The sequence below is a fragment of the Stegostoma tigrinum genome, chromosome 9, assembly GCF_030684315.1.
Source record: "Stegostoma tigrinum isolate sSteTig4 chromosome 9, sSteTig4.hap1, whole genome shotgun sequence".
Taxonomy (NCBI): domain Eukaryota; kingdom Metazoa; phylum Chordata; class Chondrichthyes; order Orectolobiformes; family Stegostomatidae; genus Stegostoma; species Stegostoma tigrinum.
In genome coordinates, this window is record NC_081362.1 from 19,553,435 (window position 1) to 19,576,817 (window position 23,383).

Below are 23,383 nucleotides of genomic sequence, written 5' to 3' on the forward strand. Positions count from 1 at the left end.
TTGGAGAGAAAGGGAGGCAGCAAGGGAGACCAAAACCAACAGTCAGGTGCCTTAGTCTTGGCAAAGGGGTAGTAGGGGAGAGAGAGAGACAGGGAGGCCACAATCACAAGTAAGACAGAGAAGCAATAAAGTGGGGTTTGGTTGGAGAGGGAGGCAGCAGCAGGCATTGTTGGAGAAAGGAGGAGACACCAAAGTTGAGAGAGAAAGAAACTGCAAATAAGAGTGAAAGAGAGGAAGGCAACAAACGGGTTTAGGGAGGGGGAGAGAGAGCAAGTAGGAGAAGTGGAGACTTCAAGGAGGCCAGGGAGAGAGACAAAGGCCATAAACAACAAAGATCAGTTTTCAAATTTGTCAACAAAGGAACTCAGCTAACTAGTAGCTGGGAAAGGTTGTTGATTTGTTCGATGAGCTGGCTTGTTTTCATTCAAACATTTCGTCACCATGCTAGGTAACATCATCAGTGAGGTCTCCATGGAGCAATGTTGTTCTACTCTGCTTGGAATTTATACTGTCCAGTCTATTTTGGTGAATAGTGTCATTTCCAGTTTTGTTTTCACATAGAATCTCTACAGTGTGGAAACATGCCCTTCGCCCCAACAAGTTCACGCTGACCCTGGCAAGCATCCCACCCAGATCTATTCCCTTATAACTCACCTAAGCTACACGTCCCTGAACACGAGGGGCAATTTAGCACGACCAATCCACCTAACCTGCACATCTTTGGACTGTGGGAGGAAACCACAGCACCCGGAGGGAACCTACACAGACACTAGGAGAATGCGTAAACTCCACACAGACAGTTGCCCGAGGGTGGAACTGAACCCAGGTCCCTGGTGCTGTGAGGCAGCAGTGCTAACCACTGAGCCATTGTACCTCCTTGTTCTGTATGGGTTTGTTTATGGGGTCCAATTCTACATATTTGTTGATTGCATTGTGGGTTGACAACCTTGGGCCCAAGCCAAACATAGAAGCGCACAGGAATTCCTAGAGGCATACTTCTAACTCATATGCAATCAACAAACTTAGAATTGGATGCCATACTCAAAACTATATGGAATAAAACTGGAAATGATACCACTCACCATAACAGACCAAAGAGTATAAATTCCAAGCAAAGTAGAACAATATCACTTCATCAGAGGCCTCACTGATGTTACCTAGCATGGTGACGAAACATCTGAACGAAAACAAGCCAGATCGGCAAGCTAGTCAACAACCTTACTCACAACCTGAGCTCAAATCCCTGCTAAAACTTTAAGTAGCTGGGAAAACTTGAAATCACTTAAGTAACAAGTTACTTACAAATGCAAGTGGAATCTCTAACTTAATGCATATGCTCAGGAGCTGGTATATTAGAAAAGTGGAGTGGGTGCTGTTATAATGAATGAACACTGTGTCAGCTGTTAAATTTACAGATCAGATCAAGATCTGAAATGCAGTAAAAGGAAAGTATGTCAATGCCCAAGCCTCCTTGACCTGACATAACCTGTCCATCTTCTCTCCCACCCATCTGCCCCTCTCTTCCCACCGACCAATCCTCACCACTCCCTACCTGCACTCACCTATCACCAACCCACCTACCTTCCCCAGCCCCACACCTCTCTATTTATTTCCCAGCTCCCATTCCGCTCCCCATTTCTGAAGAAACGTCAACGTTCCTGCTCCTCTGCTATATGGCCTGCTGTGTTCCTCCAGCTTCATACTGTGTTGTCTCTGACTCCTGCATCTGTAGTTCTTACTAACTCAAAAAGGAAAGTAACTGCTTGGTTTAAACTTGTCAGATTTATGAATATGGAATACCATTGCATTGGCTGTGACCTTATGATTCTAGAAGGTGTGTTGAATTGTGTCGGTTATTTAGAAAAGAAACTTCTGTTGCAAACTTATACCTATTATTTTATGCTAATTTAAATACTATTGTGTCTAAGAAAATAATACTTTCTGTCTGTGTTGTGGCTTTAAATTTCACGGTAGGCTGAATTCCTCACAATCTTGATATACTCTTTTAATTCTGCTCTGTGAGTCCAAATGCACCAAATATCAAGACAAATAGCATTACATTTTTAAAATCTATTTTTCAATTCAACCTGTTCAGAGATGTTATTCCACACTTCTACAACAGGTAGAACTTGAACCCAGGCCTCTCTGGTCCAGAGGCAAGGACAGTATGACTGCTCTACAAGATGGAAGGTAGTGTTACAATGTGACTGCATCATCTAATAAGGGAGTTTATGGAGACTGAAAACTAAAAAGTTGTCTTTATGAGGACCCCCTTAGGAGAAAATAATATTTTGTGCTATAAGCATTTCCCCTGTTCTAATTAGCAGATTTTTTTTCTTCAAACGAAAGGTAAATTCTTCAGACTTTGTTTATGAAATTAGCCTCTTTATTTTTGAGAGACTATTTCCTATTCTCTCCACAAGCTTTCATGTGTCATAAAAATACTTAGTTAATGGAGGATATTAATATTGGAATGGGGGAAGCATCTGTTTAGTGGGTACAACATAAAATAAGTTTATTATACTGCACAATGTGTGCTGGGAAATAAGTTTGTTACTTTATGCTGAGTGGAAAGACAGAAATCATCTTTCAGGTTTGACTGGATAAAACTTTCAGGTTTATGTCTGTATACAGACCACACCCCTAATAGACATTTCTAGAAAAGATGACAAAGAGAAAGACAAAGAACAATTTTACGAACACATTCTGCAAATTTTATTGCAATTTGGCAAGAAACATACTGAACAAGAAATACTATTTTAACTTAATTCAAATGGAAAACATATGCACAATATCAGCTGCACTCTTCAGAGAATAGGTACAACATTGTCATGCTGTAGGCAGATCTGAAGAACGTCATTCACCAAACATTAATACTGCTTGAAACAGGAAGAGGAAATTCGTGACCAGTTCTTTGGGCCCTATGATTATATATGTATCACTTGAGAATTAGATCATAGAATCCCTACAGTGTAGAAACAGGCCCTTCGGCCCAACAAGTCCACACCAACCCTCAGAGCATACTACCCTGACTCATGCGCCTACAACCCACCAAAGCTACACATCCCTGAACACTATGGGCAATTTAGCATGGCCAATCCACGTAGCCAGCACATCTTTGGACTATGGGGGGAAACCAAAGCTCCCTGAGGAAACCACGCAGACACAGGGAGAATGTGCAAAATCTACAGAGACAGTCACCCGAGGGCGGAATCGAACTTGGGTCCCTGGCGCTGTGAGGCAGTAGTGCTAACCACTGAGCCACCGTGCCACCCCATACCCAAAGTCTTACCTTTGTTTGTTTTACCAAAATGCAATACCTCGCATTTGTCCAAATTAAACTCCATTTGCCACTCTTCAGCCTCTCGACCTAATTGATCAAGATCTCTTTGTAATCTTAGATAACCTTCTTCACTGTCCACTATACCACCAATCTTGGCATCATCTGCAAACTTATTAGCCATGCTTTCGATATTGTCATCCAAATAGTTTCCAAAAATGACAAAATTCTACTATTTGATTTAACAGTAGGGTACATGGAAAATCTGTGGAAAAGTATTGCTGAGACAGCACTCTCATTTTTGAGTCAGAAGATTGTGGATTCAAGTTCCACTCCAGTGGGGCTCTTTACATAATGAAAACTGACACTTCAGTGCAGTACTTTAATGATGGAGGGCTGTACCATCAGAAGTACTGACTTTGATTTTAAACTGAGTTCCTTCTGCCATTTCAGGTGGATGTGAAAAAACTTGTAATATTTGAAGAACGGCAAGGGAAGATCTACTTGTGGCCATGGTCATCATTTGTCCCTCAACCAACACAACTAAAAACAAACAGAAATTGCTCCAGAAATTCAGCAGATCTGGCAGTTTCTGCAGAGAGAGTGGAATAAACAGAGTTAACACTTATGAAGAAGTGTCACTGGACTCAAAATATTAACTCTGCTTTCTCTCACAGATGTTGCCAGATCTTGAGTTTTTCCAGCCATTTCTGTTTTTGTCTCCGTACCTGCACTTCTTCATTTTATCACTAAAAACATCTGTCTGGTCATTTTCTTATAGGATTGTAGGATTTTATTATGCACACATTGGCTGTTGTGTTTCTCGTTTGACAACAGTCACTATGTTTCAAGAATATATATTTGGCTTTGCAATTTCCTACAGTTGTGAAGTGTTCTGAAAAAGCAAGGTTTTTGTTTTTCTTTCTTAACATGTGGGCACAGGATCACACTGTCAGTACATATTCCTCATGTTGCTATAAGGTTATGGAACTGTTTATCAGCAAATAATTTCAGGGTGCTTGAACTTGAGAATTCTGGAGGGGTATCAGAGAGTCAATGGCTTGAGAAGCAAAAGCGCTACTATTCTGTGTTGGAACAAACATGGTATATTTTTCTTTTTGACCCAAAACAAACTGATTAAAAATTTCAAAAAATTGACATGGAGGTTGTAATACCCAAGGGACTCAATTTAGCAACCTGAAAACTCCACACAACATTAAAACAAATGCATACCATTGCAATTTGAGAATTTTGTAGAATTTTTCCTACATTTATTGGGTTGATCACAAGAGCACTTTTTCTCTCACCTACCTTCCCCTTTCATGTCGTGAGGATAGCCAATCACTGCCGTCTCTGGCACATCAGGGTGTTCAGCCTAAAGACCATTTGAACAGAGAAACACCATCTCAATCAATTAACAGATTCCTTTTTACCTCCAGTTATTTCTTCTCACAGAGGAATATTGTAATAATGGGGTACTGTTATACAAGTGGAGGCCTTGTGACGCAGTGAAACCAGAAGGTCTAGACTTGAGTTCCACTTAAGGACCTGATGATCAAGGAAGGTGCATTAACACAGCCAAGCAGAATAAGTATCAACCTGCAAATCCCTCCAACTGGCTGGATATCAGGAAGATGCACTAAAACAGGAGTAGGGGTAGGCTATTCAGCCATGTGAGTCTGTTCCACAAGGAGGAGAGGGAGGGATTCAAGAAAATTATCATCACCAGAAAAATGGCACTGAACAAAGAAAGTTGGAACTCCAAGCTAACAAGTTCCCAGATCTTAAAGGACTTCATCCTAAATTCTTGAAAAAAGTGGCTAGTGAGATTGTTGATGTGTTAGTTCTAATTTTCCAAAATTCCCTAGGTTAGAGCAGGGTTCTATCCGATTGTAAATAGCAAAGGTAACTCCTTTATTCAAAAAGAAGACAGGAAGCAGTACACTCTATCGAGCACTTAGCTTTAAGGAGGCAATGTGCTGTGGATAAAGGGTGGATGTACTGTACTTAAATTTCCAGAGGTGTTTGATAATATGCCACATCAAAGATTATTGCCAAAAATAAAACTCAGTGTTAGCAGAGTCACATATTGGCATGAATACAAAATTGCTAAGTGAGAAAGAAACAGGGAGGAGGCATAAATGACTATTTGGTTAGTAAGGTGAAATAAGTAGTGTTCTACAGGAAGCAGTGCTGTGCTATCATCTTTTTACGATTTATATAAATGACTCCGAGCTAGAGACAAAAGGTATAGTCGCTTAATTTGCTGATGACTCAAAGATAGATAGGGGAGGAAATAAAAGGGTAAAGAGAGGTTAAAGGAGAGGACAAAGATCTGATAAATAGAGTTGAATTTGAGAAAATGTGAAATTGTCCAGTTTGGTGTTAGGAATAAAAAAGAAGTATATGTGAATGGTGAGATATTGTAAGGCTCAAAGATGCGGTAGCATCCAGGCGTCCTAATCCATAAACCTCTAAAGGTCAATAATGTAGGTACAGCAAATATTACAAAAGCTAATAGAATGTTGATTGGAACTTTGAAGTATCTAAGATCCTGAGGGACTTTATAGAGTGCATGTGGAATGGATGTTTCATCTTCTGGGAGAAAGCAGAACTAGAAATCACTGTTTAAAAATTCAAGACAGAGATGAGGATTTATTTTTTCAGAGCACCATGAGACTTTGGAACTCTTTCTCAAAAGTAGTGGATATCAACTCTTTGAATATCCTAAGGCAGAGATAGATAGATAGATTCAGGCTCTCTGAGTGATCTATAACATATCACCGCCACTTTGCCCATCCTATCCAATTCAGCTGGCTTCACACATGATCCTGTGTATAAATCTGGACAGTGAGTATTATGTGTCCTTACATGAACAAGCCACTTGGTCTAACTGATCCATATTTCTCACAAAGTCCCTTCATTCTAACCCTGCCATTAAACCTGTCTCTCCTTCCTCATATCCAATTCAAAGTTATCTGTTTCAACCAATTCTTGTGATACGTTTTCATTACTCTGCTTGCAAAGAAATTCCTCAAATATTTTATGTGGCCGTTAACGTTAATTGACATTTATACTCCCTTGTCCTAGACTCATTCAGATATGGAAACAATGTTTCCATAGATGTCTTAATTAGGTTTGTATAAAGTGCTGTTTGCATCTGTACTACACATCTCCATTAATTTTTTTTTCATCCAGATGCTGGAGAAAAGTTCCACATTACCTGGAACATGACAGTGCTTTATAACATCCAGGTGCAGAGCTGATCCAGTATAGGATCCATAGGGATAGTTGATCCAGCACCAGGCCTGTGCGGATAGCTGGTCTAGTACTTTTGTCATGGTCCAGTTGATTCAGTAAGGGGTCCACAGGTCAACAGATCCAGGTGATCAATTCAGTATGGGGTCTGTAGGTCAGTTATAAATTCATAGAGTCACACAGACCCTTCAGTCCAACTCATCCATGCTGACCAGGTATCCTAAACTGATCTTTGTCCCATTTGCCTGCATTTAGATTAATCCAACACTGGGTCCATGGAGACACCCGATCCAATATCAGTTGCTTGGAGATAGGTCAGCTATTCGGTGGACTCAGTAGTTAATCAGTTAGTCTGTGTGGATCAAATGTTCAATCTTCTTGGCCCATAAACTCAGCACTGATTAGCAACACCATGGATGTGAATCACAGCTACACAAAGTATCAAATTTATTCAGCCATCATCATTCTATATGCCTTAGAAAAGTTTTTGGTATCATCAAGGGCTGCCTACAATGCTACTGGCGCCCTAAACAAGAAAGGAGGCTGGCTTCAGTCCAATTCATTTGTGCTGTACCGCTTCCAAGGCTATTGCATCTTTCCAGAGGTACACCTCCCAAAAACTGAATGTTCAACTCTCTATTCCTTCTTCCAAGTCACTGATGTATTTAAAAAAAAGCTAAAAATAAATTCCTGAAGAACACCAATCATCAGATGGCTGGTCAATATCCAGTTTCTCAACTTACTACCAAGCTATGTTTCAAAGAAGCGTCAGATTATTTACATTATACATGTGGAATCCTTACCAGAGCATCCTCTATTTCAGCTGTACCCAACCTGTGGCCACTGATGTTAATTATGTCATCCATGCGGCCAGTAATCTTGTAATAGCCTTCCTCTGACCTGTGTGCACCATCACCAGTTAAATAATATCCTGAAAAGAAATGGGAAATGAATGCAAAACTGTACATTCGTGCAGTAATGTGCTTTTTTCCAACATGCCTCAATGCTGTGGCTGTCTCCCTGGAAGATAAATGGAGAAGATGCACTGCAATAGTGCTTTTAAAGGAGTAGCATTTTACAGTCAGTTCTGCTAATAGTGTGTTCCATCAACACGAATTTTCTGTAATGCAATTGACAAATAAGGGAGTGCTATTTCTAAAATACGAACTTGCGTTGGCCAATATGCGATTCCATCGGTGCGTGGAGGAGTACGTGTTGACATCACATGATTGTTTCACAGGCTTTGATGTGAATACATACAACGTTAGCCCAGAAAGAGTTTCCACATCTGTGTCACATCATCATTTCACAGGCTTTTTCATGAAGTGCTTTCTGTGAGAGGTACGCAATACAATCTCCTCCCCCATCAAGTCATCTTGACATTTTTTTCAAGCTAAAGTGTTAAATTCACTTTTATTACAATATTAGATATGAATTAAACATTTATTCAAATTGTGCTATCCTTTTTGTTAGGCTTTTGAGTGATTTTTTTTTTGGTGGTCTGCCCCAACGCTACTTTTCCCACAGCGCAATTTTCTATAACATGGATGTTGCACAGGAATGCAACTATCACATTATAGCAGAACCAACTGTACATCAGAGATAACAAGGTGTAGAGTTGGATGAACACAGCAGGCCAAGCAGCATCAGGGAAGCTTGGCTTGCTGTGTTCATCCAGCTCTACAACTTGTTATCTCGGATTCTCCAGCATCTGCAGTTCCTGCTATCTCTCCAACTGTTTATCGTTTTTTTCCACAATAACATTGTGTTCGAAAGTACTAACTTAATAACAGGATCTGCTGGTATTTAGAAAATACCAATATTTTACTCATGATTTATTGCTTTGCTAGAGATTTACAACAGCAGAAGGAGTGGCAAGTTCAAAAGAAGATAGTTTTGTCTTCCGATCCTGTATTGTTCAAAGGTCAAGAACAGAACTAATCACTTCTCCCAATAGGCTTAAGTTTATTAACTTATCTTGTCCCAATATTTGAGACTTATTTATCTTAATTGAAAACCAATAAGGCTAACCATCTATTTTAGTGCTCATTTACAATTTTCCAACAGATTTTGGATTTTGGAAAGAAGGTATAAATTATTCAGTTAGCCACTGGATGAAAGAAGAATACAATTTGATATTTGATGAGAAGAATGTATCTGGCACTAGTGTAAGTGACTGCGGGATGTAAGGATGAAACTTCCTCAGGTGAGAGTTCTTTCATATTGTAAATGTAAGCTAGATGACTTTTCCTTCCCTGCCTCTGATATCTTCTCCAGCCTTTCAATACTCTTGAGAACTTTGCATTTTTCCATCTTTTGCTGCTTGCACGTTGCAAACTTCCTTCAACTTTGCTTTAACAACCACATTTTTACCTAACCAGGTCAAGCTCTGTTATTCTCTTGTTAAACCTCTTTATTTCTTTACTTTGTCCTCCTTTATGTTCCTTCTTAAACTTTACTTGTCTCATCAAGCTTTGGTTGCTTTTTTGCATTCATGGGATATGGGCATCGCTGTCTAGCCCAGCATTTATTACCTGTTCCCAATTGCCCAGACGGCTGTTTAAAAAGTCAACCACCATTGCTGTGCTCTGGAGTCACATGTAGACCAGACCAGGTGAAGATGACAAATTTCCTTCCATAAAATACATTAATTAACTAGTTGGGTATTTTAGCGACAGTCAACAGCAATTACATGGTTGACTTTTATTCCGGACTTACATTGAATACAGATTTGTCTATCTGCCATAATGGGATTCAAATTCATGTCTCTAGACCATTTAGATTGGGGTTCTGGATTACAAATCCAATGACATTACCATCATTCCACTGTTCCTTCCCCCAGCAATGCCTACCTACTCGTTCTAATACATAGCTCTGCTTCAATTTTTGCCAGATAACACTCCTATTAAGTGTCTTGAGACAATGTCTCAATACATTAATTACATATATAAATGCAAAGTGTTCTTTTGTACTCAAGTTCTTTTGAAAAGCACCTTCATTCTGTGTCCTTCAGTTACTGATTCTCTCACCAGTAGAAACACTTTCTTTATTTAATCTTTCCAAACATCAAAAGGTGCTGAATGCTAGTACTAAATCTCCTTTTCCGAAGGAGAAAATCCTACATTGTTTAGTCTCTCTACATAACTGAATTCCCTCAGTTATAAGAGATAATAGGAACTGCAGATGCTGGAGAATCCAAGATAACAAGGTGTAGAGCTGGATGAACATAGCAGGCCAAGCAGCATCGGAAGCAGGCCAAGCAGCATCGGAAGTTTCCTCTCACCCACTCCAACCTCTCTCCTGCAGAACATGCAGCCCTCCGGTCCAATCTCAACCTCACCACAAAACCCGTGGACAAGGACAGCGCAGTTGTAGTATGGTGCACTGACCTCTACATCACAGAGGCCAGGCGCCAATTCTCTGACACCACCTCCTACCACCCCCTCGATCATGACCCCAACCCCCAACACCAAACCATCCACAACCTCATCACTTCAGGTAACCTCCCACCCACAGCCTGCAATCTCATCAATTCCCAACCCTGCACCACCTGCTTCTATCTCCTTCCCAAAATCCACAAACCTGGCTGCGCTAGTCGACCCATTGTCTCCGCCTGTTCCTGCCCCACTGAACTTATCTCCACCTATTTGGACTCCATTTTCTCCCCCTTGGTCCAAGAACTAGCATTTCTGAAGAAGGGTCTAGGCCCGAAACATCAGCTTTCCTGCTCCTATAATGCTGTTAGCCTGCTATGTTCATCCAGCTCTACACCTTGTTACCTCCCTCAGCTATAATGTCATTCTGGTATATTTCCTCTGCAACTGCTTGATATTATATTTTCCAACCAGAATATTTCATTGAAAGTAAAACTGGAAGAGTTAAAGGTAAAAAAGTGTTCTATTCAAATCCAATAATGTTTAAAGGGAAATCAGCAATTTATATTTAGTGCTACAAAATACCTTAATGGCAAACAACTGAGAAATGTATGTCTGTAAAAGCATAAAAGGTCAATTTTTCTCTGAAAACATTGATGTCTTACCTGGATATTTTTTGAAATATGAATTCAGGAATCTGGGATGATCACCATAGATACTTCTGGCAATGCCTGGCCAAGGCTTTGTAATGCAGAGAGCACCTGTAACATCATTTCCCTCCATCCGATTACCCTATACATAGATACATGTGTATTCATTTATTAATCAAGAATGATACCATAACAAAGAGAGCACAGCAATCAGGAAAGGTCACACAGACATGAGATCTTCCCCAAAGAAAACAAATGTGACAAGTAACCTGATAGAGGTCTTCAAAAATATGACAATTACATGGAATTTTACAACACAGTAACAGTCTATTCAACCCAATTGCTCTATCCTATTTCTTTCTCCACAGGAGCATCATCCTATCATAATTAATTTAACTGTATCAACATTTCATTCTATTGTTTTCTCACTCAAATACTAACTTTTTTAACAAGTTACTTAATATATGTATGCTATTCTCTTAACTAAGGCTGCAAGTTCCACACACAACACTTTCTGGAAAAAGTGATTTCTTCTTGTAAGGCTTGTTAGTGACTGTCTGACATTTCCAGCCCCCATTTCTGGATTTCCCCACAAGTGAAAGCAGTTGTCTATATCTATTCTATTGAGCCTCCTTTAGAATTTAAAAGACCGCTGTTTGTTAATTCCTCAGTTTATTGTTTTCTACTGAAATGTGCCACACTTGTTCAACCTTTCCTGGACAATTTCAAATCCATAGGTTATGAATGTAAGATTATCACTGATAAATCCAATAAAATATTAAGGAGAAACAATCAATCTGAGTGGTGAAAATGTGGATCTCACTACCAAAAAAAGTAGTTGAAATGAATAGCATATAACATGGATGTGAGGCAGAGCTAGAAGTAAGAACTTGATGGACAAAGCAATAGAATGACGAGCTCATAGAGTTTGATGCTCATGGTGGGAGAGAGCTCTTGAAGAGCATAAATACCAGGATAGACCAGTTGGAGAAACAAGTAATGGGCAGGAAATGTTGCCCAACAACAGATTTCCACATTCTGAGTGCAGGCCTTTTGGAGTTGCTTGACTGAAGGTCATGATATCAACAAGTATTTTCAGTTTACTAACTAGACCTAGTTTATACATACATGGCTGTTGGGGCTTGAATATTTAACCATTATGCCTTCATAATGTTGAGGAATAGACATTCTCCTTCACAAATTTAGAAACAGTTTCCTGAAGTAGAGCTCCCGCCCACAGTAAAACAGACCCAACATTCATTCCATTGAAATTAACACATTTTGTCATAGTCCTAATAGAAATATAATTGATAAAATGACAATATATTAAAACATGGAGTACTTGATTGAACTTATTTCAGACATGCACGGGATCCACACAACTTCCTTAGTCACACAATACGTCTGAATGGGGGGAAAAAACTACTTCTTCTAATAAACCTATCACAATTCACATTTGTGATCTTTGTGATTTATTTTAGTGACTTATGTTTATACTATTAAGTCATATGCATTTCTGACATGCTTTCCATAGCCAGAATGCTTTTCTGCACATCTTTTTATGTTGGTAGTCCATTCATTCCATGCTCACATTGTCCTTCTCATAAAATATATAGGTTGACATTAGAAATAAGAAAGAAATGATCACCTTGATGGGATTGTACTATAGAACCTGTCCCCTCCTAACAGTCAGAGGGATATTGAGGAACATAGATGTACAGAAATCTCAGATATATGTAAGAATAATAAGATTATAGTAGTGGGTGATTTTAACTTTCCAATATTGACTGGGACTACCATAGCACTAAAGGTTTGGATGGTGTAGAATTTGTTGAATGAGTTCAAGAAAACTTTCTTTATCAATGTGTAAATGTTATGAATGGAGAAGAAGCAAAATTTGACCTTCTGTTGGGTAACAAGGCAGAGCAAGTGAGTGAAGTGACAGTAGTAGAACAGTTTGGGACTAGTGATCATAATTCTATTTATTTTAAAACAGTTATGGGAAATGATAAGCTTCCATGAATGTTAAAGCTTTTAATTGGAGTAAGCAAAATTTCTAATGGAATGAGACAAGAACTTTCAAAAGCTGACCGGAGAAGACTGTTCATAAGTAAAGGTATGTATGATAAATGGGAGGCTTTCAAAAGTGTGATAATGAGAGTTCACAGTCATTATGTTCCTGCTAAAATGAAAGGTAAAGCTGGTAGGATTAGCAAGCATAGGATGAATAAAGATACTAAGTTCTAGTCAAGAATAAAAAAAATCGTATTAGATATAGACAACTGGATTCAAATGAATCTCTTGAACAGTATAAAGAGTGTACGGGCATTCTTAAAAAGGAGATTAGAAAGGCAAGGCAGAGATATGAAATATCCTTGGCTGATAGGGTTAAGGATAATCCAAAGGGATTCTACAGGTAAATTAAGAGCAAGACCGCATCTAGAGAGAGAGTAGGGCCCCTTTAAAGATGAAAGAGGTCATCTTCATGTTGAACCTCAGGAGGTAGGAGAGCCACTAAATTAATATTTTTATGTGAGAATTTATTGTGGAGAGGGAACTGGAGGCTAGAGAACTCAAGGAAATAAATACTGGTGTTTTTGAAAACAGTCCACATTACAGGTGAGGAAGTACTGGAGATCTTAGAAAATATAAAAGTGGATAAATCTCCAGGACCTGATTTTAGTGTATTCGAGGACGTTGTGGGAAATTAGGGAGGAAATTGCAGAGGATCCTGAAAAATATTTGTATCATTTATAACTACAGGTGACTTGCCGGTTGAATGGAGAGTGGCTAATGTTGTGCCTTTGTTTGAGAAGGGTGTAAGGAGAAGCCTGAGAACTTAGACCTGTAAGTCTGACTTTGGTAGTGGGAAACTTGGTGGAGGTGATTCTTAAAGATAGAGTTTTTATGCATTTGGAGAGGCAAGGAATAATCAGGGATAGTCAGCATGGTTTTGTGCGAGGGAAAATGTGTGTCACAAATCTGAGTTTTTTTGAGGAAGTGACTAAGGAGATTGATGGCGGTGCAGTAGACATTGTTTACTTGGACTTTAGTAAAGCCTTTGACAAGGTTCCACACAATAGTAGGCATGGTTAGTAAGTTTGCAGATGACACCAAAATTAGTGAAGCCAGTGAAGAAGGTCATCTAAGATTACAGAGATCTTGATCAATTAGGACAATGGGCTGAGGAGTGGCAGATGGAGTTTAATTTAGATAAATGCGAGGTATTGCATTTTGGTAAAGAAACAAGGGCAGGACATATACAATTAAAAGTAGGGTTTTGTGTTGTGTTTTAGAACAGAGAGACCAAGGGGTTCCAGCACATTATTCTCTGAAATTTGCATCACATGCAAATAGGGTCATTAAGAAAGCATTTAGCAGAATTGCCTTCATTGCTTAGATCTTTTGAATATAGGAGTTGGGACGTTATGTTGAGGTTGTACAGGATGCTGGTGAGACACCTTCTGAAGACTGTGTGCAGTTCTGGTTGCCCTATTACAGGAACAATATCATTAAGCTGGAGAGGGTTCAGAAATGATTTACCAGGATGTTGCCAGGGATGGAGGGTTTGAGTGATGAGGGGAGGCTGGGTAGACTGGGACCTTTTCCACTGGAGCATAGGAGGCTGAGGGTTGACCATACAGAATTATAAAATTATGAAGGATACAGATAACGTGAATGACAGGTTTTTTTTCCATAGGGTGGAAGATTTCAAGAATGGGGAGCATAGCATATTCTTCAGGAGAGAGGGAAAAGATTTTTAAAAAGACAGACATGAAGGACAACTTTTTTTTTTATATAGAGCAGTTCATGTTTTGGGAAAAAAATTCCAGATAAAGTGTTGAATATGGGTGCAATGAGAATGTTTAAAAGACATGACTAAGAAATGTTTGTAAGGATTTGGGCCCAGCGCAGGCAGCTGGGACTAGTTTAGTTTGGGATTATGGTCGGCATGGACTGGTTGGACTGAAGGTTCTGTTATGCTGTCTGACTATCTAAGAGGAGATTTCTTAACTGCACCTATTAGTGATACTTTTAATTAATTTCCAATGGTTGCTCTTTTCTCAGACAGAATAGAATTTTGCACAGTCATCTCACCCTGGTCCAACCAAGAGTTGTTGGAATTTCTATAGGAGGAAGCTTGCAGGCACTGGGTATTGTGTTATGCGTTCCACCAGAATTACTTCTATACTATTAAGTCTCAGCCAAACACTTACTTTCTCATCCATTATAGCAAGCTGTATCCCAAAGAATGGTCTCATAGCCATAGAAGGCAAAATCTTTGCTCCTTCCTCTGAAGGCCGTGGAGAGATGCATACACCGCCTGTTTCTGCTCACAAATGTAAGGAGGTAAAGGGAGGTTCATATTGAAATGATATCAATATACTGGATTGGTGAAGCATGATAAAATATAGTTAGAACATTCAATCTCCTTTGCAAGAGCTGTCAGCTTTATGGAAAAGGCTTTACTATAAAATTTAATTTACTGAGCTTGCCTTTAAACAGTTAACAAAAATATTGCATCAGCCCTTCGTCTTTTGCTTTTCTGAAAATAACCATAATACCTCAAGATTCTTCATGATTAGTGTGAAATCTCTATCTGGTTTATTGTCTTTTTTTAATTATCAAGGAAATTCTGGAATGCTGCTAGCAGCCTCAATACCTGTAGGTTACAGAAAGCAAGTTCTCACTCCTCCTGTTTGTTATCCCTGCTCATTGTGCAGAAACAGAAAATCAAAGAATAGTGTAGCACAAAACGAGGCCCTCCAGTCTGTGCCAGCTCTAAAAGTGAACCAGTTGATCTTATTCACTACAATGTTCCCTGCAAGTTTTCTTCCTTTGAAGTAATTATCAAATGCACTTCTGAAAGCTTCTATTGTACCTGGAACCACCAATCTATTAAGTAACAGATTCTAATTCTTAACCATTTTATCATCAGAGTCAAACAGCATGGAAACAGACCGTTTGGCCCAACTTGTATATGCTGACCACATTTCCTAAACTGAACTCGTCCTGTTTGCCTGAATTTGGCCCACATCCCTCTAAATCTTTCCTATCCTTGTACCAGGCCAAATGTGTTTTAAATGCTGTATTTGTATTCACCTCTACCATTTCCTCTGGCAGCCTGTTCCATTTACGCACCACCTTGTGTGAAACATTTGCCCCTCCGATCCATTTTAAATGTTTCCCTTTTCACCTTAAACCTATGCCCTCTAGTTTTGGACTCCCCTACCCCAGGAAAAAATCCCTGGCCATTCACCTCCACTATGCCCTTCATGATTTTGTGCCCTCAGCTTCTTATGCTCCAAAGAAAAATAATTCCAGCATATCCAGCCTCTCGCTATACCTCAAATTCTCCAATCTCGGTAACATTCTTTTAAATTTTTGCTGCGCCCTTTCTAGTTCAATAACATCTTTCCTAAAGCAGGACACCCAGAATTGTATGCTATATTCCAAATGTGGCCTTACCAATGTCTTGTACAGCTGTAACATGGCATGCCAACCCCTGTACTCACTGCTCTGACCAGTGAAGGCAGCGTGCCAAACACCTTCTTTACCACTATATCTACCTGTGACACCACTTTCAAGGAATTATGTATCTGCATTCCAGGTCTCTCTGATAGAAACACACCCCAGGGTGCTACCATTAACTGTGTAAGTCCTAACTTGGTTTGTCTTACCAAAATGCAAATCTTTACATTTATCTAAATTCAACTCCCTCTGCCATTCCTCAGCCCCCTGGCCCAGTTGAACAAGATACCATTGAACTCTTAGATAACTTTTTCACCATTTATTATACCACCAATTTTGGTGTCATCTGCAAACTTACTAATCATGCTTCATATATTCTTATTAAAATTATTTATTTAAATAACGAACAACCATAGACCCAGCACCAATCCTTGTGGCACACAGTTTGTCCCAGGCTCCACTCTGAAAAACAACCCTCTACCATCACTCTGTCTCCTAACGTCAAGCAAAACAGTTGGCTAGTTCTCCCTGCATCCCATGTGATCTAACCTTACTATTCTGTTAACCATGTGAAACCTTATCGAAGGTCTTGCTAAAGTACATTTGACAACATCTACTGCTCTGTTTTCTTAGTCACCACTTCAAAAAAAAACTCAATCAAGTTTGACAGACAAGATTTCCAACCACAAAGCCATGTAAACTATCCCTAATGAACGTTGCTTTTACAAGTACACGTAGATCCTGTGTCTCAATCCTGTCCAACAACTTATCCACCACTGACATTAAGCACACTGGCCTGTACTTTCCTAGCCTCTCCTTTCAGCCTTTCTTAAATAATGGCATAACATCACCATCCTCCAGTCTTTCAGCACCTCACCCATGGCTGTCGATGATACAAACATCTTGGCTAGGGCCCAGCAACTTCTTCCCTAGTTTACCACAATGTCCTGGGATGCACTTGATCAGCTCCCCAGTGATTTATCTATCTTTATGGATTTTAAGACCTCCAGCATCTCCTCTTCTGTAATGTGGACTCTTTTCAAGACATCACTATTTAGTTTTATGAATTCTCTGGCTTCTATGTAGTAAATACTGATAAGAACTATTTGTTAAGGATCTCACCATCTCCTGAGGTTCCACACATAGAAGGCCTAGTCAATCTTTAACAGCCCTATTCTTTCCCTAGCTAGTCTTAATACACTTGTAGAATCTCTTTGGATTCTCCTTGACCTTTAAAACCACTGAGATAGCAAGAACTGTGGATTTTGGATTCAGAGATAACACAATGTGGTGCTGGAGGGACACAGCAAGCCAGGCAGCATCCGAGGAGCAGGCAAGTTGACATTTTGGATAGGGACTCTTCTTCAGATTTTTCTGCTTTCCTGTACCTTTGCTGCCTGGCCTGCTGAGTTCCTCCAGCTCCACACTATTTTATACAAGAGATAACACTATCTCATTTCACCTTTTTGCCTTCCTGATTTCCCTCTTAAGTGTAGTCCTACACCCCCTATATTCCTCAAGGGTTTAACTTGAGTCCAGCTGTCTATACCTGGCATATGCCTCCTTTTTTCTTGACCAGAACCTCAATATGTTTAGACATTCAATGTTCCCTACTCCTGCCAGCCTTGCCCTTCATACTAACAGGAACATGCTGTGCCTGAACTCTTCTTATCTCACTTTTGAAAGCCTCCCACTTGTCAGATGACCCTTTACCTGCAAACAGCCTCCCCCAAACAACATTTGAAGGTTCCTGCCTAATACCATTTGTTACATAAATAAAGCTTTTCCTCCAATCACCCTCCAGTTCTTTTGCCAATCATTTTAAAACTCTGTCCTCTGACGACTAACCCTCTGGCTGTTAGAAATTGCTTATTTAAACCCTTTATTATAGCAGCCCTCCTCTATAAAATCTTCTCTTGTCCTTTTCTGATCTATGTAGGAGAATCTAACTTTTCTAGTCTATCCCAATAATGCAGCCATCCAGATAAAATGCCACGGAAGAGATTTACTTGAATGTTTCCAAGGATGAGGGATCACAGTTTTGAGGACTTTTAAAAACCCATACATATATACACAAAACCTCAACTGCATTCACCTCATCCAAAAAAAATTGATCAATTTTGCCCTTAACAAATCTGTGTTGTCTCCAATTTATTAGTCCATGCTTGTCCAAGTGGATGTTAATTTTCTCCAGAATTAATGTTTTAAAAAGGTTTCCCAACACTAGTGTTAAACAATCTGTGAAATTGTTAGTTTATCCTTCTCCTCCATTTCTTGAACAAGGTGTAACATTACAATCTGCTAGTTCTTCAGCATCACCCCGGTTGCTAAGGAGAATTAAGGAAGATTGTTGCCAGACCCTCAACAATCTGTACCACTTTGTTATCAACTAAGGGATGCATTCAGTCTGAACCACGGACTTTAAATACAGCAGGCCCCATTTAGAATACTGTGTCCAATTTTGGGCCTCACACCTCAGGAAGGACATACCGGCACTGGAGCGTGTCAAGCAGAGATTCACACGGATGATCCCTGGAATGGTAGGCCTAACATACGATGAACGGCTGAGGATCCTGGGATTGTATTCATTAGAGTTTAGAAGGTTGAGGGGAGATCTAATGGAAACATACAAGACAATGCATGGCTTAGAAAAGGTGGACGCTGGGAGGTTGTTTCCATTAGGTAGGGAGACTAGGACCCGTGGGTACCGCCTTAGAACTAGAGGGGGTAAAATTAGAACGGAAATGAGGAAGCACTTCTTCAGCCAGAGAGTGGTGGGCCTGTGGAATTCGTTGCCACGGAGCGCAGTGGAGGCTGGGACATTAAATGTCTTCAAGGCAGAGATTGATCATTTCTTCATCTCACAAGGAATTAAGGGCTACGGGGAGAGTGAGGGTAAGTGGAATCGAAATGCCCATCAGCCATGATTAAATGGCAGAGCGGACTTAATGGGCTGAATGGCCTTACTTCCACTCCTATGTCTTATGGTCTTGTGGTCTTCCGGTCTTCCTAATATCAAGTATCCTGACAACTTCCTCGTTTGGTAAAGATTGTTGCAAAACACTCATTCAGTAGTACCCCAACAATGCCGTCTACTGCCAGAAAGAAGTCTTTATTTTAATCCACAATCAGTCCACAATTTCCGTTATAGTCCTTTCTGCTATTAATTTGTCTGTTGAAGGCTTTTGGGTTCCCTTTCATGTTATCTGGCATTCCCATTCCGTTTCTTTACACTTCTTCTTTCCCTTTCACTTATCCTCTGTACTCTTTATATTCCATCAGATTTTCCCTTGTATTCCATGGTCAGAATCAGAATCAGAATCAGAATCAATTATTCTGCCTGGTGACAAATAACAACCCATCAAAGTCCAGACAGTAACTGACGTGTGTAGAATAATATACTTGGCAAAGTATCACATTTTCAGACGAGAGATGGATAAGAACAGCAAAGAAAAAAAACTAATTAATTTACATTAGAATGCAGCAATTATTTAATAACTAAGAATAGAAATTAAAGCCCACATTACACGACAGTATCAGAGTTGAAAAGAATAGAACTGATAGGTAAATCAAGAAACAGTGATAAGATACTACCAAGCTTATCTTTCAAAGGTCAGTAGCAGAGAGAGAGAGTTAAGTGAGATAAGAGTTCCACAGTTCCATGGTCCTAGGAATGAAAGAGCTAAAGTTAAATGAGGTTACTCATTCTGTACTATCAATACCAGCACAACAAAATTTGTCATAACTATTATTTAGGAAATAAACAGAATCTACTACCCTCAGTTTACCAGGAACTATAAAGTGTTCTGTCAGTTTAGCCCTATCAGTATTAATCTCTGAATCAAACAATGTGCTTCCTACTTGAGATCAGCAGCCCTGTTCATTAGCATGTAATTGAGGTTGTGTGCAGTGCAAGAACTTTTAAATGATCCTGATTTCCATATACAATTGTCTTTTAGCTTGAATCAGGTGGGTGCTTTAGACATGCAGGCAATAGGACCTCTTCTGGAGCAGTGATCATGTCCCTGCCTCTGTCCAAGTCTCACTTGCTCCAGAGGTGTACTGTAACATGTCTGAACAGATTGATTAAAAGTATGTAGGCCCCGTTACAGTGACAGCTTCAGCAGTATTATCTTAAGGACATTATTGTTCCCTCAATACCAGATGAAGGCATTCAAAGTGAAGACTCTTCTTAGATTGAAAGTGTTCAGCAACCATAATAACCAATTCAGATTTGAAATCCTCTCACAACAACATTGAACATTCATAAATTATAGGATGGCAGTATTCCACAGGATCTAATCTGACAAATATTGATACCAAGATAAGGAAGAAATTTTACATTAGGTGACCAAAAACTTGGTCAAAAATGTAAATATTGAGGAATGCATTAAAGGTAGAGAGGTGGAAGGGAATTCTAGAGCTTAGAGCTTGAACAACTGACACACAGCGACCAACGATGAATTGTGGGACGCACAAGAAGCAAAGGAATGCTTAAATGCACTTTCAGTGCAAAAAGCCAAAAAATTCTAAATTGAGTGCCTGAATATTTACGCATATCCAAACTTTCCTCACCTGTCTGCCACCAGGTATCCACAAGCGTACATCTACCATCTCCCACAACGTTCCAGAACCACTCCCAGGCCTCGTGGTTAATAGGTTCCCCTACTATAAGAGAAACATTAGCAGCTAAACTATGCAGAGTAGATTGAGGAAGTAGTTTCAGAGAGTTGCAATTGGGGTTAAATCACAGTGCAGAGTTATCCTAGTATTCACGAATCAAATGCATAAATACGCATGGCTGATTTAGTCAGTCCTGAATATTTTTGCCCATTCCACTCTTAAAATATTACCCCAGCTCCACACCTGATCCCCACATATCTGGGCTATTATGCTGAGTTATAAGGAAGAGAACATTTTCTTTCTATTCATTCATGGTGTGAATTGCTGGCTAAGCCAAAGTTGTTACTCGTCCCTACATGTCTTCAAGAAGATGCTGGTGAACTGTCATTTTGTATCACTGCAGATTCATTAACGTCGTTTAGGAAACACAACGTGTCATCCTTATTTGATCTGGCCTACATGTTACTCCAGACCCACAGCAATAACGGTTGACTCTTGACTAGCCCCTCAGCAATTACAAATGCTCTACCAGCCAACAGCACCCACATCCCATGAATGAATGTTAATTAAATTCCTGGTGGGTAGATACCACACAGTACTGTTATGCTCAAGAACTGGAGCTGCAGTCATCCAGGAAAGTGGGGAGTATTCCATTGCAGTTCTGAGTTGTGCCATGTAAATGGTAGACAGACTATAGGGAGTCAGGAGGTGAGTCACTCACTGCAGAATTCCTAGTGTCTGACCTGCTCTTGTAGCCACACTTTTTGTACGATTAGTCCAGCTCATATTCTGGTCAATAATCTTGCTCAAGACCAATTGGAATCTTCTACGTTTTAGCAGGTATTTATATAGGTGTTTTGAGAGGATAGCTCAGGTGGCTGGATGACTGGTTTGCAATGCAGAGTGATGCTACAGCCTGGGTTCAATTCCTGTGATCAATATGAACATCCTGCCTTGTCATCCCCGCATGAGGTGTGGTGACCCTCAGAGTAAACCACAACCAGTCATCTCTCTCTAATGGGAGAATAGTGCTATAGTCCTCTGGGACTATGGCAACTTTACCCTTGAGAAGATGCTTTCTTTGTTAGGGGATAATTTCTCAATAAGTGCTCACCTGTTGAGAGTGTCACTTGTTCATTATTACATGAGATGTTACTGATCAGAGATAATAATAACTACCACTCCAGACAACTGAACTTCCAATTCGAAGGTTCAAGGTTATATTAGACTTGACTGTCATTTACACTCCATTATAGAAATCACTCTTGACTAATTACTCAGGGCAGGGAGGGAAATTTCTAGGGAATGTGGAGTAGATTGGCAATTTTCAAGTCACTTCTGCCTCGTAGGTTGAAAGAAATATATTGATGAGCTCGGGATAGAACCTTTGTGCCACACAAGGCAAGGTATTGCCCATCTCTAAAAAGACAGAACCCAGCAATCAATGGGATTACCATTGTGAATATCCTCCTATCAATATCCCACAATTACCATTTATCAGAAACTGAACTGGACCAACTATATAAGAACTGCGGCTGCAAGAGTAAGTTAACGGCTAGGAGTTCTGAAGTGAGTAACACACCCCCTTGTCATTCAAATCTACAAGGCCCAAGTCAAGAGTGTGGAGGAATGCCTTCCACTTGCCTGCATGGGTGCAGCTTCAACAACACTCAAGGAGCTTAGCACCACCTGGAACAATGCAACATGCTTGGCTGGCACCCTATCAACCACCTTCTACATTCACTCCCTTCACCCTGATGCACAGCGACAGCAGTATGTGCAATCTACATGGTGCACTGAAATAATCACCAAGAATCTTCCAGCTGCACCTTCCCTACCAGCCACCTCTACCACCAAGAAGGATAAGGGCAGCAAATGCATAGAAACACCACTACCTGCAAGATCCCCTCCAACCCACCTACTATTCTGATGTGGATCTATATTATTCTTCCTCTACTGTTGCTGGGTCAAAAACTTGGCACTGTGGGAGTACCTACACTAAACAGACTGGAGCATTCCAAGAAGACAGCTCACCACCATCTTCCCATCAGCAGCTAAGGATGGGTAATAAATGCTGACCCAGCCAGCAACCACACTATCCCCTGGGTGAATAAAAAAAAAATTACCATAAGGAATTGGGGCACTGTGGCACTATCAGGGAATTCACAGAATAAACTACTGTAAGTAGAATTACCAAGTTAAATAGACGCTAGCATGTAATAAAAGCAGATCATTTTGGAACTACCCAGCAATCAGTCAGTGTATATGGACAGAGAAGTGATTAGCCTACAATTCCCTGGCCTATCTTGGTCTTCTTCGTTGAACTGGCATTTACCTGTGCCTAGTGTTTTCAACGATGATCGATCATACTTGGACACCCAGCTGTCTCCGTATTTCAGTAGCAGACGAATGGCTGTTGGAGCCCCATAAAACTGATTGATTTGTAACCGCTGCACAGTTTCCCAGTATCTACCTAAGAAACAAATATAATGAAAATTAATAATTGCACAGTTCATCTTTCATGAATTCAATCAAAACACATCTAAATTCGTGTCAATAGATTGTAAAAATAGGTGTTTCTTAGTTAATTAATTCAGTGTAATAGTATACAGTAGTTTCAGACTTACTTACATCAGTCTTTCCCATTGAGATTGAAAGTGAAATAATTAAAGTAAATAAAGAAATAAAAACTCCATGGAAAGGTGATACATTGGCTAAATAATGAG

At 39.9% G+C, this 23,383-nt stretch overlaps 1 protein-coding gene across 1 annotated transcript in view; it reads right to left on the reverse strand.

The window, feature by feature from the left end:
• The window catches only part of LOC125455065 (acetyl-coenzyme A synthetase 2-like, mitochondrial), a 72,102-nt gene that overhangs the window by 11,379 nt on the left and 37,340 nt on the right, over window positions 1-23,383 (reverse strand). The window contains exons 7-12 of the mRNA XM_048536589.2: window positions 22,993-23,130; window positions 20,610-20,702; window positions 14,780-14,892; window positions 10,578-10,704; window positions 7,342-7,469; window positions 4,592-4,655 (exon numbers count right to left, since the gene is read on the reverse strand). Coding sequence (XP_048392546.2) covers window positions 4,592-4,655; window positions 7,342-7,469; window positions 10,578-10,704; window positions 14,780-14,892; window positions 20,610-20,702; window positions 22,993-23,130 — 663 coding nt within the window. The remainder of the gene's footprint in view (window positions 1-4,591; window positions 4,656-7,341; window positions 7,470-10,577; window positions 10,705-14,779; window positions 14,893-20,609; window positions 20,703-22,992; window positions 23,131-23,383) is intronic.